The sequence below is a fragment of the Delphinus delphis genome, chromosome 19 (genome assembly GCF_949987515.2).
Source record: "Delphinus delphis chromosome 19, mDelDel1.2, whole genome shotgun sequence".
Classification (NCBI taxonomy): domain Eukaryota; kingdom Metazoa; phylum Chordata; class Mammalia; order Artiodactyla; family Delphinidae; genus Delphinus; species Delphinus delphis.
The window spans coordinates 29,570,011-29,586,070 of NC_082701.1; the positions used below are offsets into that span (position 1 = coordinate 29,570,011).

The 16,060-nt window shown below is 37.9% G+C and overlaps 1 protein-coding gene across 1 annotated transcript in view; it reads right to left on the reverse strand.

The window, feature by feature from the left end:
- Positions 1–2,715, reverse strand: part of DHX40 (DEAH-box helicase 40) — a 53,015-nt gene extending 50,300 nt beyond the window's left edge. Inside the window, exons 1-3 of the mRNA XM_059997848.1 lie at positions 2,561–2,715; positions 1,555–1,722; positions 383–528 (exon numbers count right to left, since the gene is read on the reverse strand). Coding sequence (XP_059853831.1) covers positions 383–528; positions 1,555–1,722; positions 2,561–2,672 — 426 coding nt within the window. The 5' untranslated portion in view covers positions 2,673–2,715. The remainder of the gene's footprint in view (positions 1–382; positions 529–1,554; positions 1,723–2,560) is intronic.
- Between the last annotated feature and the right edge of the window lie 13,345 nt (positions 2,716–16,060).

Below are 16,060 nucleotides of genomic sequence, written 5' to 3' on the forward strand. Positions count from 1 at the left end.
CTACTGAATTGTTGCACCTAAAAATGGTTTAAAAGTAATACAAATGGTAACTTTTATTTTATGTGCATTTTACTGCAATAAAAAATATTTTTAAAGAATACAAATGTAATTTACATGCCAAGGATCCTTACAGCTAAAATATATGACAGTCCTGTGAAAAATCAACGTAACTGTCACATAAACTAATTGAGAAGGGAGAAAATGGGATGAATTAGACACCCCAGGACTAGAGCATTAACAATGGGCAACACAAATTAATTCTAATCTGAGGCTTTGTTTCTTTAAAATATAAATGGAATTTTGAAGTCAAAATCTTTCATCACTTTCTCACTCTTTCTATAAATTTACAGTACTTAATTAAATACAAGCAAAACTTTCGTACCTTAGAGCTGCAATCGTCAAAACGAACTTGGTATCCTACTTTGGATCCCAAAGTGCATTTCATTTCTTCAGCAACCCTCTGAGCAACAGATATGGCAGCTACTTTTCGTGGCTGAGTCACACCAATCATACCATGTTGTGAAAACCCTATCAAAACCAGAAGTAAAAACACACAAAAATGTTAACAATTGCTTCCCATTAGAGCTAAATTGTTTCTGGTCAATCAATACAAACTGTTCAAGTGTTTCTAAAAGAAAACTCTGCCAATTAACAACACACTGTATTACATGTGCACCATGGAAATTTAAGTATTAATTAAAAATAAGACTACATATTAATAGCTGTTCTAAATGTATATATTTTAATTAATTTTTTTCAATTTCAGTCTAAAGATTTACTCTAAAGAGTAAGCCAAGAATTTTTAACCCCTAGGAATCCATAAAATTCCACACACTTCCTAAAATGGATTTAACTTTACCACAGAAGTTTAAATATACCACTTTTCATAGATTCTACAGGCATATTTTACTATTTTAATATCTTTGAAAGGGAGATGCATCTTATAACTGATGGCATTTTTTTTTCATTAATAGTATGTAAAATAGGGGTGTGTCTTAATAGACGGCATCTTAGATTTGATGCATTAGAGTAAGTTAATATACACTACGAAATTTTTATAATATCCAACATAATTTTGCTCTATACCAACCTTATGATAGAAAGTTTTACCGTATTGAAGGGAAAGACACTGTAAGGATAATTTGTTAGCTGGCTTGGTGTTAGGAGAGTCAAGGAATAAACAGTTACCTGATAACACTCTGGAGATAGAACCAAGAAATACTAATGTCAGCAGCAGATATCAATATATCCCTTCCCTCGGAAAATTATTTCAGTACCAGTGGTCAACAGTCTACTGCAAGACAACCTTATTCTATAGCACAGAATCAACATCTACCTATAATTCTATTTGGAATTATTATGATAACTGAAAATGCCATTTCAACTAATCTGAAATAAGACCGTAAAAAAGCAAGGAAGATGTAGGGACAGTGTGCCAAGACAAGAACTGGGACTGTAAAACAAATGATGGGCATTTGTGTAATACAGAAGTCCTATTAGCTTTTAAGAGGATATTTTTAAAGTACTCCCAATATTTTCCCAGAATAAACTTACCTGCTTCATATAGATATTTTGGGAGTTGAGTTGTTTTACCACTTCCTGTATTTCCAGTAACAATAAGGAATGAATTGTCCCTCACAGCTTGAATAAGCTTTTTTCTTTGTTTTTGAATAGGAAAAGTTGGAGTAGTTCCTCCCTCCTGTGATGTGCATCCTTTCTCTTCTGTAATGACAGGGGGGAAAATTGTGCAATTCAAAGGCCTGTAAAGATATCTCTCATTCAATCTCCCAAAACTGAAAAGGGAATGACAATAGAATTCCAGGGCTGGAAATAATCAACCCATGACTCTTCAGTTAAATCACCTACATCCAATTTGCAAGCGAGGGTTTATAAACCCAGAGCAACTTTTTAGTGAAATCAACTTGAGTATTTGCTAATGCATGACTCAAAGTAGCTAACAAAGTTAAGCCTAGCACAAGGCAATGTATTTGCAAGCATACCTATACAGAAGCACAAAACCCAATTTTATTAAACAATAGACCAAAACCTGGAACACAGCAGAAAAACTCTCAGCTGAATTAAAAGCCACCTGTGTTTGCTTCTGATTCACGGTTCAAGTTAGGTCCCTGTTCAGAGTGACTGATATCCCAGAAGGCCAAGTGGTGGGTAACCATGGAAACTGGCTCCTGGAAACTGGCTCCCTCATACCGTACCCAAAGGCAGGCTGGCGGCCCGACGAAGGGGCGGAGGGGGGGAGGCGGGAATGGATGGGTAGAGAACAAAGGCTTTATGAGCCCATTTAAGAGAAGAACGCGTTTCGGCGTTGGGGTTCACTTTTTTGTCCCCCAGCAGGGTTTTCACCCAACTTGGGTCTGGGACCGCCCCCCTCTAGACCAAAGTCCTCACTGGATGCAAAGTTCCCCTCCGGCTTGGAGAGCGACAAGAACGCTGCGGCCTCCCCCCCTACTCTTCTCTGCCTGCCTAAGGCGGACTTTTATCCGCCCCCAGAACCCCCATGCCATAACTCCCGCTGGCCTCCGTAGTGTCCCGCGGACCGCACCTCTATCCGCGATGGGAACTGCCGAAGGCCGCTCTTCTTGGAGGTCTCTTGATCGCTCACCTTCCTCCTGCCGCCTTGGCGCCCTGCCCGCGACGGCGGGAAACCGGGACATAGACCTGGCCCAGAGCGGAGGTGAGCACGTCCACCGTTCTGGGAAGATGGGAGGGGAAAGGCGAAGACGCGCCCTGATGACGTCAAGGTGTTTACTTCCGCGCGTGCGACTCGAGCGAGGGGAGGAGGAGCTGTTCGATGACGTGGCGCGAGGCAGCCGGAGAGGTGCCCAACCGTTGAGACCCGGCCGCGAGCAGAGGGCCCACGCTCGAGTGTTTCCCGCCGAACGCCGACGTGCGCTGCGGCTCCGCCGACGAAGCCAGCCCAGAAGTCCCGAAGGGACCCCTCCTGTTTCCCCTCTTGTGCGCAGAAGGGCCAGGCGACACCTTTTTTTTCTCAGTGGTCACTGCAAGCCTATCCTACCTTCACACACCTACCGTGATGTGACCCTTTGCCAGGAGCTGGAACCATCCTAGAGTTCGGCGTTCCACGACATTCTCACCTTGCTCATCCTGAAATGACCTGTTCAAGGCACACAGCTCATGAGTTTCAGAGCTGAACTTCTATTTCTGTAGTGTCCAAAACTTAGGTCCCCCACGCTGTCCAGTTCCTTCATAGGACCCTGTATTTTAATTTATTTCCATGTTTATTTTCTTCCCCTTTCCCCCAACTAGACGCAAGGGCGACAACTTTAGAAAATCATGGTACATGGAGCACAGCAAAGTGATTCAAACTGGGCCGTCAATATTTTTTGAATTCGCTGATGGATGAATGAATGATTGACCTCCAGAGGAGTTAAGCTCATTTTTAATGGTTGTGGATTCCTTGGAAACCACAAGAACTGAAAAATTAAACAGATATGCAACATTCGGGGTGGGGTGAATTTTCAGAAAAGGTACTTTGGGAAGCAGGTCTTTCTGTTATAGAACCTTACAATTTTGTAAGTAGTGTCAATCGTAACAAAATCCATGCGAGAAGATTGTTTCTTGGACTTCTCAATCATTCCTGCTGTTAGAATTAACCAACACTTACTGCCAAAAAAGACAGCTCAAGTTGTCACTTTAACTAAAGTTCACTATTCTCCTATCCAACCAGGCTTCAAAAGATGTCATTGGACCCCAAGATTTTTCTGTGCTTATTTAAAATATATGTATACCAACTCCTTTTAAATGGGACTGATTAACGTCTCCTAAAATGCAAGTGAGTGAGAGCAACTTTCTAACAACTTTATATCTCCAAACCTGGGAGCTACAGGAATAAATGAGATAATAGAACATCCCGGATTTCTCTCATCCATTAAAGGAATTCCCCAACATCCTGCATTCTGTTAGAATTCAAAATATCACAACTCAGAAAAACCACAAAAAAAGCAAAAATACATTTGTAGTATAGGCAAGGTATTGGTGAGTACAGGGCATGGTAGTCACTTTTAAGAAAATGAGCAGAATAATTTCAGACCAATGACAGTTACCATTTATTAAGCACTTAGCAGTCAAGCGTGTAATATAAATTTTTTCACTTATTCTTCACAAAAACCCATACAAGTAGGTTATTATCACTAATTTTCATATATGGGAATCAAAGCTCACATATTTGCCTCAAAACAGAGGTAATACGACTAGATTTCAAAGTCACACTAATACCACTGTACTGTAATGGGAGATGGAATTATCTACATCTCGGTGGCTAATATATTTTCTTCCAATGTTTGTAAATCAACTATTATAGAATGACTCCATTCTGGTATGAGAACCACATAGTGAGAGTATCCAGAATAAAACCTGCAAGCCAAGAATAAAGAAAAGTAAAAGTGAAAAACTCAAATGATGTTTAACATTGTTGATTTTAAAACCAAGGACGTTTAAAACATGTCACCATTAATAACCATGTGCTTAGGGCTATTCCAAATTGAAAGAACAACAACTATTTCCTGCTCAGTAAGTTTACAAATTGCAATGGCAAACAAGATACAAATATAGAATGAAACCAGAAAATACATGGTTTAATCTGAGAAGAAAAGTCAGTGTTCTCAACAACATTGCATCTATTTCCTTTTATCTTTGGGTAGAAAAAGAAAAAGCTGAAGGAGGACTTCCCTGGTGGCACAGCGGTTAAGAATCTGACTGCCAATGCAGGGGACACCGGTTCGAGCCCTGATCCGGGAAGATCCCACATGCCGCGGAGAAACTGAGCCCCTGTGCCCAGGGCCCATGCTCCGCAACAAGAGAAGCCACCACAATGAGAAACTGGCTCACCACAACAAAAAGTAGCCCCCGCTCACTGCAACTAGAGAAAGCCCGCGTGCAGCAACGAAGACCCAACACAGCCAAAAATTAATTAATTAATTTTAAAAAAAACCTGAAGGAAATGATATTCAAAGAAGTGTGAAAAGTATGACTTGCACCCTGCTGCTATTGCTTCATAAGCAGTCTTTCAAAATGTTCTTGAATCTAAGCAATCTACTTCAGAGCATCCAGAAGACAGGAAAGAGGCTCAGTATTAGATTTTACAAAATGGAATAGGATTTTAAATCCTCTTCAAGAAAGAAAGGAGAGTATAGAACCACTGTTATAGTTTAACTGGGATAGAAAGGAAAATGATCAAAGATATTCATACAATGAAATACAGAAAGTCGAAAACACCAGACAAATGGCAGCATGTAGAAAGCTAATCATAACTGGAAGTCAAGAGAGTAAGCAATAGTGTCAAAGTTCATGGATTTTTTTTTTAATCCATGAACTTGACCAAAACGATAGTTGTCTGGTAAAGAGAAGTAGATAGGAGCCAGACTGTAAATGGGTGGGAAGAGAAATAGAGGGCAAACTGAAAAGGTACTTAAGGTATTTAATGCATTTGGAGATGTATGGTTAGAATCAACTAAGGTAAATGAAAGGAGAGAAGAGAATAGCCAGAAAAAGGTGCTGCTGCTACAGTGTATGTGTGATGATTCATGGTCAATGGTATCATTGGGGTATAATTAGAAGGTGTGTTTAGGAGACTTGAAACACAGAGGTACTGATGAGGGAGAAAAAGTTCACATTTTGAGAATGAATGAAGGTCTGGAAGAGAGAGAACAAACTTTTAGTCAAAGTAGGTATAATGAACCTGCATTTGTGACAGATTTGTATCCCAAAATATGAATCTGATTGTTCCTCCCTATTTCCCTCCTTTATTTCTGTCTTACTTGTAAACTAAAGACTTTTCTTCTGCCCCAGCCCTCACCAGAGCAGAAACAAAGATCCAATGACACTGCTAACCTAAATGCCGAGATCAGAGCCACCTGGGCATGCTTGAAGAACTGGTTATTGCCTCTCTCAGACAGATAAGACTGAGCCTAGAGAGGGCAGAGAGAAGGGAGAATGTAATGAGAAAGGAAGAACTGATCGAAGGAATAAGGAGCCCTCAAAGTAGGCAAGAGAAAGAGAATCTTTCGTTAGAAAGTTCTAGCGGCAGGCATTCAAGAAGATAAGCCATCTGAAGTGTGGACCATTCCTCCTTTTAAAAATAAATAAAAAACCAAAGCTGTGACTAGTTAGCCACTTAGCAGTCCTGGATACATGTAAGCCTGGAAAGAGAGAGGGGAGCTTGTATGTTCTGGAAGGAATGGAAGCATGAAGAATCTCACTCCCTAACCAGAGTTAGACAGAAACAATAGGGAATTTTCCTATGAGTGAGGTAGTGGACCCCATGCTAGTTACATATTCTATTAACATGCATGTAGGATGTTAGCAATTTAGGCATTTGGAGGAAAATATTTAGATGGCCATACCATAGAACTTAGAGAAGTACCCACCTTTCAGTTCAAAGGTAAAAAACAACATCATCCTACTTTCTTCTCTCTTTTTTTATTTTTTTTTGGTGTCCAGATATTAAGATTTGAGTAAGTATCACAAGGCCACTTACCAAGCAGTCATTAATCATTCATCAATAATATTATTTAATTGAGAGGTTAATAAAAATTGAGGCACTTTTAGTCATTATCAATGAAAATTGATGCTTTACACATATGCATATAATCGTGCATGAATGTGTGGCATTCCCATTATTCTATCAGTAAAATAGGAACTCTTTCAAATAAAAGCTCAATGGGTACTCTAACTTCCTATTCATTCATTCATGTGTTCACTCAGTAAACATTAGAATGCACAACTATATTATTTACCCTTCTTAATAGCCATAAAGAGGCATAAAAATATGCGTAAGAGATTATCACTACCTGCAAGCAGTCAAGGAGCTAAATATTTAAAGGAGGAAAAACTAGTTAGAGTGATGAGGAAAGACTTTTTGGAGTTAATGTCATTTGAACTGAGCTTTGAAAGTTGGAAAGATTTCAGTAAATGCCAGGGAAAGATTCTGGATTGAGGAAATCTCACAAAGACACTAATAGGGTGACCAAAACATTATTAATTATGGATGATTGAGAAATCTGCAAAATTGATGTTCTGTCACTGGTGATGGCCTCTGTAAATCTTTCATTTGCCTGAAGGTGGCAAGCTGGGTTTATTTGAGAAACGTCAGCATCAACATTATTTGAAGGAAAAATGAAACAGTACTATTTCTCTAGAAAAAAAAAATTTCATTGACATTTAACTTGTAAAATCAAAAAGTGAAAAAGATTGAAATTACCAGCAAGTAAATACCATACATATTTAATATTACTTATTTCAAAGCACATAGATTTTGTATTGCAAGTATTTTACGTTTAAATTTTTTAGTTTTTGTTGTCCTTATTGATTTCTTATGATACAATTTTCTCGTAGGAGAAAGAAAGGAGCTTATACTTTCAAGTATGACCATTAAAATCTGTGATAGAGCCTGTGTATAAGTCTTTGGGGGTGTGGTAAGCTTTATTGTAGTAAAAAGCATCATTTTTAGTGTATAGTTGTATACATTTTATGAATTTTGACAAGTGTATATGATATGTAACCACCACTATAATAAAGATATAAAACAGTTACATTATTCTAACAAATTACCTTGTGCTCCTCTGTAGTCAATCACTTCTTTCACCTCTAGGCCCTGGCAACCACTAATTGGTTTTCTGTCTCTTTAGTTTTGCCTCTTCCAAAATGAATGGAATCATACAGTATGTACTCTTTTCTCATCTAGCTTCTTTCATTCAGCATAATTACTTTGGGATTCAGCTGTAGTCGAATACAGTTGTAGTGTGTATTAAAAATGTAATCCTTTTTATTGCTGAGTAGTATTCTGCTGTATGGATGTATCACAATTTATCAATTCATTAATTCAGGGACATTTATGTTGTTTCTAGTTCTTGGTGATTATGTACAAAGTCACTATAAACATTCACATACAGGTTTTTGAGTGACCATATGTTTTCATTTCTCTTGAGTAAATACCTAGGAGTGGAATTGCTGGGTCGAATGATAAATGTATGTTTACAAGAAACTGCCAAACCCTTTTTCCAAAGTGGCTGGTCTCTTTTGTGCTTCTACCAACCATGTGTGAGAATTCCAGTTGCTCTGCATTCTTGCTAGGACTTGATATTTTCAGTTTGTCTGTTTGTTTGTTTTACCCATTCTAATAATAGGTAGTAGTGGTATGTCATTGTGGTTTTAATTTGCATATCCCTATGACAATGATTTTGAACATATTTTATGTATTTATTTGTAGTCTGCATATCTTTGGTGAGATGTCTGTTCAAATCTTTTGCCCACTTGTGTGTGGGAGGGAGAGGTTACTTATATTTTTATTAAGTTTTGAGAATTCCTTATGGATTCTGGATTCAAGTCTTTTATCAGATACGTGCTTTGCAAACATTTTGACCTAGTCTGTGGCTTGCCTTTTAGTTTTCTTAATTGTGTCTCTCAAAGAGAAGTTTTTAATTTTGATGAAGTCCAATTTATCAGTGTTTTTTCTTTTGACTGTGTTTTTGGTGTGGTACCTAAGAAATCTTTGCCTAATCCAAGGTCAGAAAGATTTTCTCATGTGTTTTCTTCTAAAGTTTTTTTTTGGGGGGGCAGGGGTGGTGTACACGGGCCTCTCACTGCTGTGGCCTCTCCCGCTGTGGAGCACAGGCTCCGGACGCGCAGGCTCAGCGGCCATGGCTCACGGGCCCAGCCGCTCCGCGGATCCTCCCGGGCCGGGGCATGAACCCGCGTCCCCTGCATTGGCAGGCGGACTCTCAACCACTGCGCCACCAGGGAAGCCCAATTACACCCTATTTTTAAAGAGCAGTTTGGATAAACAACAAGATCCTACTGTATAGCACAGGGAACTATATTCAATATCCTGTGATAAACCGTAATGGAAAAGAATATGAAAAAGAATGTATATATATTATAACTGAGTCACTTTGCTGTACACCAGTAATTAACACAACATTGTAAATCAGCTATACTTGAATTTAAAAAGTTGTTGAAAGCATGGACGGACCTTGAGACATTAGGCTGAATGAGATAAGTCAGACAGAGAATGACAAATACTGTTTGCTATCCCTTATATGTGAAATCTAAATAAATGAAAAAAGGAAAAAACTGAATCAATCAATCAATAAAAAGAGCAGTTTGTGTCTCGGTTTTCCTGTCTCTCATTTCATTTCATTTAGTAGTGCCAGAATTTTGAGGTATTTTCCTATGACACTATCTATCTCTGCACTACCTAGAATTATGGACTTTTAAACTGTAGAGAGTGCTAGCCTCCCTTTTAGAGATGAGGAAACGGGGACCTTAATATCTCCAGTGACTTGCCCATGGTCATACAGCTAGACAGAGGCAGTGCAAAGTCCAGGGTACAGCTTTCCAAATCTCAGGCCATTGCTCTTTCTGCCAGCTGTTTGTGGCCTCCTTATTGAATGTGTCACTAACTTTATTTTTATTAAAACTTTTTAAATGTTTTAAATTATTAAAAAGATTTTTAATAGATCAATAATGAAACAAGAGAACATTACAAAAACAAATAGGAAGGTTTATAAAAATAATAAAATTAAACATTAAAAAATTAAAAATAGGGCTTCCCTGGTGGCACAGTGGTTGAGAGTCCGCCTGCCGATGCAAGGGACATGGGTTTGTGCCCCGGTCCGGGAAGATTCCACATGCCGCGGAGTGGCTGGGCCCGTGAGCCATGGCCGCTGAGCCTGTGCGTCCGGAGCCTGTGCTCCACAACGGGAGAGGCCCGCGTACCGCAAAAAAAAAAAAATTAAAAATATATTCATTGAAATAAAAGTCCATGGACAGTTTAAACAAGTCAAGAGAAAATCATAAAGTAGAAGACAGAGCTTAGGAAATCACTCAGAATGCAGCACATAACTATGAAGAGATGGAAAATATGAAAAAGAAATTAAGAGATATGGAGACTAGAATTGAGAAGACCCAATATATATTGAAAAGGAATTCCAGAGTGATAGAATAAGCAAAATAGGAAAGAAGCAATATTTGAGTAGATAATCACTGAGCCACAAACAGGAAAAAATAAAAATGATATATACCTAAACAAAGTGAAACATAGAACACAACAGAAGGAGAGAAAATCTTAAAAGTAACAAGATAAAAAACCTTTCCTACAAGGGAAAAATAAGACATTATCAGCAGATTTCTCATCAATAAAAATAGAGGAAAGACAATAGAATGACAGATATTACCACATTGTTAAGGGAAAATAATCAAGAAGTCTATACTCAAAGTATCATTTCAAAGTGAGACTGAAGTTATTTTCAGACAAATACTAAAACCGTTTAATAATAATAAATTGTTGCTTAAAATATGCTCAAGTATATACTTCAAGATGAAGGACAATGAAGCCAGGAAAAAACATTGGCTAAAAGTACTAATTGTGGACATAATAGTTAGTAAAAAATATTGGTAAATCTAAATTAATATTGAGTGTTAAAAAGCAATATTGACACATTTCTAAGTTGAGAGGGTATTTGAAAAGGTGAAACCAAATTACTATAATAACATAAATGGGGTTTCCCTGGTGGTGCAGTGGCTAAGAATCCATCTGCCAATTCAGGGGACACTGGTTTGAACCCTGGTCCAGGAAGATCCCATATGGGGTGGAGCAACTAAGCCCGTACTCCACAGCTACTGAGCCTGTGTTCTAGAGCCACGAGCCACAACTACTGAGCCAGCATGCCACAACTACTGAAGCCCACAAGCCTAGAGCCCGTGATCCACAAGAGAAGTCACCGCAATGAGAAGCCCGAGCTCTGCAACAGAGAGTAGCCCTCATTTGCGGCAACTAGAGAAAGCCTGCACCCAGCAACAAAGACCCAAGGCAGCCAAAAATAAATAATAAAATAAATAAATTTTAAAAATAAAAAGAATGATGGGAGGGTTGAAGCTTCTAAGATTTCATATTGTTTGAAAGAGGCTGACGATATCTTAGGCTTGGTTGAGTGTGCATGTTATAAATTTAAGGGTAAACACTGAATGAATAAAAAGAAAGAAGTGTATATTGTTATATAAATGTAAAACATAAGCAAAGTTAAGTTCTTGTTAGTTTTACTACTGTGAAAAAAATATACTTGACAACCATGAACTTCTCACCAAAAGAGAAAGAATCCAAGGAAAAATAAATAAAACAAAAAAAAGTTTAAAGCTTATATATAATTACAGTGAAGAAAAGATAGATTTCAAAATGTGTAAGCCTATAAGAAAATAGCATAGTTTGTTTTTTGATACTTTTTATGTATCACATAAATGTTTATGTAAGTAAATCTGAAACCCCACCTGTTTACCAGAGAAAATCCTTTTTATTCCCATAATAAATCAAGGTTAATATTTTTCAATGTGTAATGTTCAAGCCAACAAAAGTGGGGAAAAAGATAACTCAGTAACGTAATAGAAGGCAGGAAAGTATAGAAAAGGAAGAGAAATAAAAGCATGATAAATAGAAAACAAAAAATAAGAAAGTAGAAATAAACTCTACTATATTAGTAAAGTTGCAAAAGTGTACTTACAGCATGATAACCTTTAAATAAAATTTTTTTAACATCTTTATTGGGGTATAAATAAAATTTTAAACACAAAAAATAATAACATTGCTTATGGACACATATCTATGTAGTAAAATTACAAAAAAATATGGGATACATACTAACTTCTGGACACTGGTTGCCTGTGGTAAGTGGGAAAGGGAACGAGATGATGGGATGGTTGCTTCAACTGTATTTTTAATTTTTATTTCTTTTAAAAGAATCTGAAACAAATATGGCAACATGTTAAGATTTGCTGTTAAGAGACTTCCCTGGTGGTGCAGTGGTTAGCACTCTGCTCTTCCACTGCAGGGGGTACGATTTCGATCCCTGGTGGGGGAACTAAGATCCCACATGCTGCTTAGCGCAGCCTAAAAACAAAACAAAACAAACAAAAAAGACTTGCTCTTCAGTACAGAAATGTTTATCATGTTATTTTCTATACTTTTCTATATATCTGACATATTAACGCTACATTAAAAACTCTCAAAACATTTCAGAAATATCTCAATAAATAAGCCTATTTGTGCAAATCAATAATTAAATATTTATAAGCATCTTACTGGTTATGAAGACATTGAAGGAGACAGCAAAGTTGTCTTTTCCACATCAGTTGTGAACATAGCTCATAGGAGAGACAATGTACCATGTCACATGTCTTCCTGGTTATCTCTTTGACCCTCTACTGCAGAGAAGTTGAAGGTGGAAGATCCTTGAGATCCAATGCTGTATTTCTGCACATATTATGATGCATCCAAAACACTCTTCTCACAAAGGTTCAGTAGTTTTCAAAGGAAGGAAAGAAATAGAAGCAAGTAAAAGGTATACACTTCCTACGGGAACTTTGGTGCTTCCATGTTTTTGTTTTTCTGACCATCCATAGGTTCAAGGCAATTGTGGGTCTTTTGTCATTGGGAGAGTTATATGAATCTTTGATGTTGGAGAAGACAGAGAAGAGAGGAAAGGGCCAAACAAAAAAGAAATGGGATTAAAGTCCTCCAAATAAGAACTGGAATGCACTCTTCTTTAAAGTAACCTATCTCAGGGTTCAAATAGAAATTTTTTGAAAGTCTTTTTGAAATTCTGTTTTCATAAAAGGCCTAAATAATGAGCAGCCTAAAATATGAAATCACAAATTTCTTTTGTCTCTCCTAGGTGGTCATAATTTTTGAACACTATGGCATATATAATTAAGGAGCATTTGCCATGCTCCTTCAAAAGGAAATTGGAACAATATTTGGGAAAAATAAATATTTTGTAAACCCCCAGTTCCCAATTGTCTTGCAGGGGAAGACAACTTACCCTATTAGGATCACTCCTGTCTGCCATTAAGGTGGAACCATCCAGTGCCCACCTCCTTCTAGTGAAGCAGGAGGATATAGAGAAAGCCTGTTCAGAGAGAGAAAGAGGGAGTGGAAGGTGAATGGTGGCCCTGAAAGGGGAAAGAGGAGTTAGTCCCCTGTGTCTTGAGTGCCTTTCTCCAGGGCAACCTTCTAGAGAAGGAGCATATGCTAGACAGAGTGAGGAGAAAGCTGAAAATAAAAGGGCTCATGCCCTGCTTCTATTTGACTCAGTGCAAAAGCCAGTACGGTGATTGTACAGCAGTAACAGAAGTCGGTGGATGGATCAGCTTGAAGCACTGGTCCTGGCTCCTGTGTGACTTGCAAGGGATCCTGGTGAGAGAGCACAGAAATGAGGATGAGTCTAGTGCAACTAAGAGGCTGCATGCAGTGTATAGAGCAAATGGCAAAACACAGATCCAGTGATGATACCAGCACACTGCCCAAAGGTCAGGTGAGACCCGCTACATCTCAAAGGGGCCTTCAATGGCCACTAGTCAACAGAGATGCTGTTCTGCCACAGGGACAAACTTGCATCCTGAGACCGCACAGACATCTGAGGCCTCTCCTCTCCTTGCCACCACTAGGTCACAAATCCTTCTATACATCTAGACACTATGTTGAAGAGAAGCAAGGGTAAGGGGAAAGAAATGTGAAAGATTTTTGCACCTACCCAAAAGAAAACGTATTATTCAAAAGTGACTATTATTTAAACTAGAAAAAAAAGCTTAAAGTTTGGGGGGTTTTTTCCTCCCAGTATGGAAGTTTGCAAGGAAAATTAGGTCCATCAAAGAAAATAAAGAACAGCATTTTCTGTGCATATTGAAACTATATTGTGGATAAAATTTTGACCCCTCTACACACATCTTCAAAGGATTATTTTTCCAGATTGTTTTTTCTCCTGATGTTAATACTTCTCCTCAATCTGCATGTATTACCGCTTTTGAAATTACCTGTGGTCCCCATTGTATTGGCCAAGGAGGCTCCAAATGCAAATACCAGTTTTGCTTGTTCTGGAATTGGCAGGTGTAAAGCGGGAAGCAAGGGGCAGTAAGGTTAAGGATAGACTCGGTTCTTTGTAATCACAAGAAAATGCCCACCCAGCCGTTCTGCCCTTCTTTTTAATTTGTTCCTGTCCTCTGGTCTAAATGCACTTACAATTAGAACCATAGAAAGCCACGTGCACTGCGACCACCGTTCCTCACCACTGTGACTGTTCCCCTGGGTAACACGAAACATTTAATAGGGCAGTCCCAGCAACTAATAACAAAGGAAAACCACATGGCAGATCACAATAATGATTTTGTGTCTTTCTGTAGTGATGAAAGAGAAACCCGATCCTGCACAATAATCACTTTGTTATTCATGGAATTTAACTGGCATTTCCTCATGAATTTTAATGTGCCATCCATTTTCTCCATTCATTGTGCCATCCCACAATTCTTTGTGAGCCTTTGCAGAACATTATTCTCTTATCTCTTTCTTTTTTTCAACGATGTAATTATTCTACCTAAACCAAAAGGCTTTAGGATGTTGCCTTTTTACTGTATTGGTCAGAGAGTTGGTCTAGGTTGACATTAAATAACCTGGAAAGATCAAGCTGCACACTTACGATTTCTACACTTTCTTCTGATATGTTTGTTACTTAATTTAATTTAATTTTATTTTTTTAAATAAATGTATTTATTTATTTTTGGCTGCGTTGAGTCTTCGTTGCTCTGCACAAGGCTTTCTCTAGTTGCGGTGAGCGGGGGCTACTCTGTGTTGTGGTGCACGGGCTTCTCACTGCGGGGGCTTCTCTTGTTGCGGAACACAGGCTCTAGGCACGCGGACTTCAGTAGTTGTGGCTCGCAAGTTCTAGAGCGCAGGCTCAATAGTTGTGGCACACAGGCTTAGTCGCTCTGTGGCCTGTGAGACCTTCCCGGACCAGGGCTCGAACACGTGGCAGGCGGATTCTTAACCACTGTACCACCAGGGAAGTCCATTTGTTACTTAATTTAAAAACAGTTTACTTTTAAATAATTATCTGGATCATGATGCAATCACAAATTTGTGCCTTTTTAAAGAAATCATAATTAGTGGCATTCATGAAGGTACCTGTTCTCATTCAGTGTTCTAAAAAGTAAGGGAATCATTTGCAATATTTGTTCTTCCTATTCCTTTTTAGTAGGCATAATAATATACATACAGAAATTCAGTCCCACATTATTTGTAGACAAATAATCTCAAAATTACATAAAACTAGACTAGATTTTAAGCTATTTAAGGACACACACTGTCTTACTTATCTTTGTATTCTATGAAGTGTCTAGCTAAAGGACTTCCAAATAGAAAGACTTCATAATTATTGGCTTAATAAATGAAAAGTATCTTTTGCCGAAAATAATTCAGTGGTTGCCAGGTCTGGAGGTAGAAGGATGGAACTTCCTGCAAAGGCGGTGTAAGGGAACTTTTGACAGTGATGTTAATATTCTATGTATTGTTTGTGGGGGTGATTACACAACTGTATGCATTCTTCAAAGACTATACGCTGAAAATTGATTAATTTTATTGCATAGAAATTATACCTCAATAAAGCTGATTAAAGAAAGAATCTTGTGAGAATATCATGGTTTCATTATGGGAAATAACTAATAACAAATGCTGTTAACAAAAAACTAGCACATTCTTTACATGATCAAATAACCTGGTCTAGATTAACCTTGAAAATTCCTTATACCTTGGTTACCAAAAACTCATTAAACACTACCATGTGTCTGGTCCTATCCTAGATGATTTATGTTCCTTTTTTAATTCTTACACCAACAAGTTCTGTGAAATAAGAATTATTATTTGTATTTGCCCTACAGTACACTGAGGCTTAGGGAGGTTAGGTAAACTGGTCCAAGACCACATATTTTATTTTTTTTAATCAGTGCATGCATAAATATAGTTTCAAAGAGGCTAAACTAAACATTTATTTGTGATTTAGGAATTTTAAGAAGTCAGATGATTTTGTCCCCAGTAGTACTTATGGTAATAAAAATAAAAATTTAAATTCGACAAATAAGTATTTGCTGACTCTATGATAGGAACCATACTAGGTATTTCAGGAAATATAATGCTGGAAATATATAGACTTTGCTTTCAAAGTGTATACTATTTTACATGGATATGAGATGCATAAATAAATAG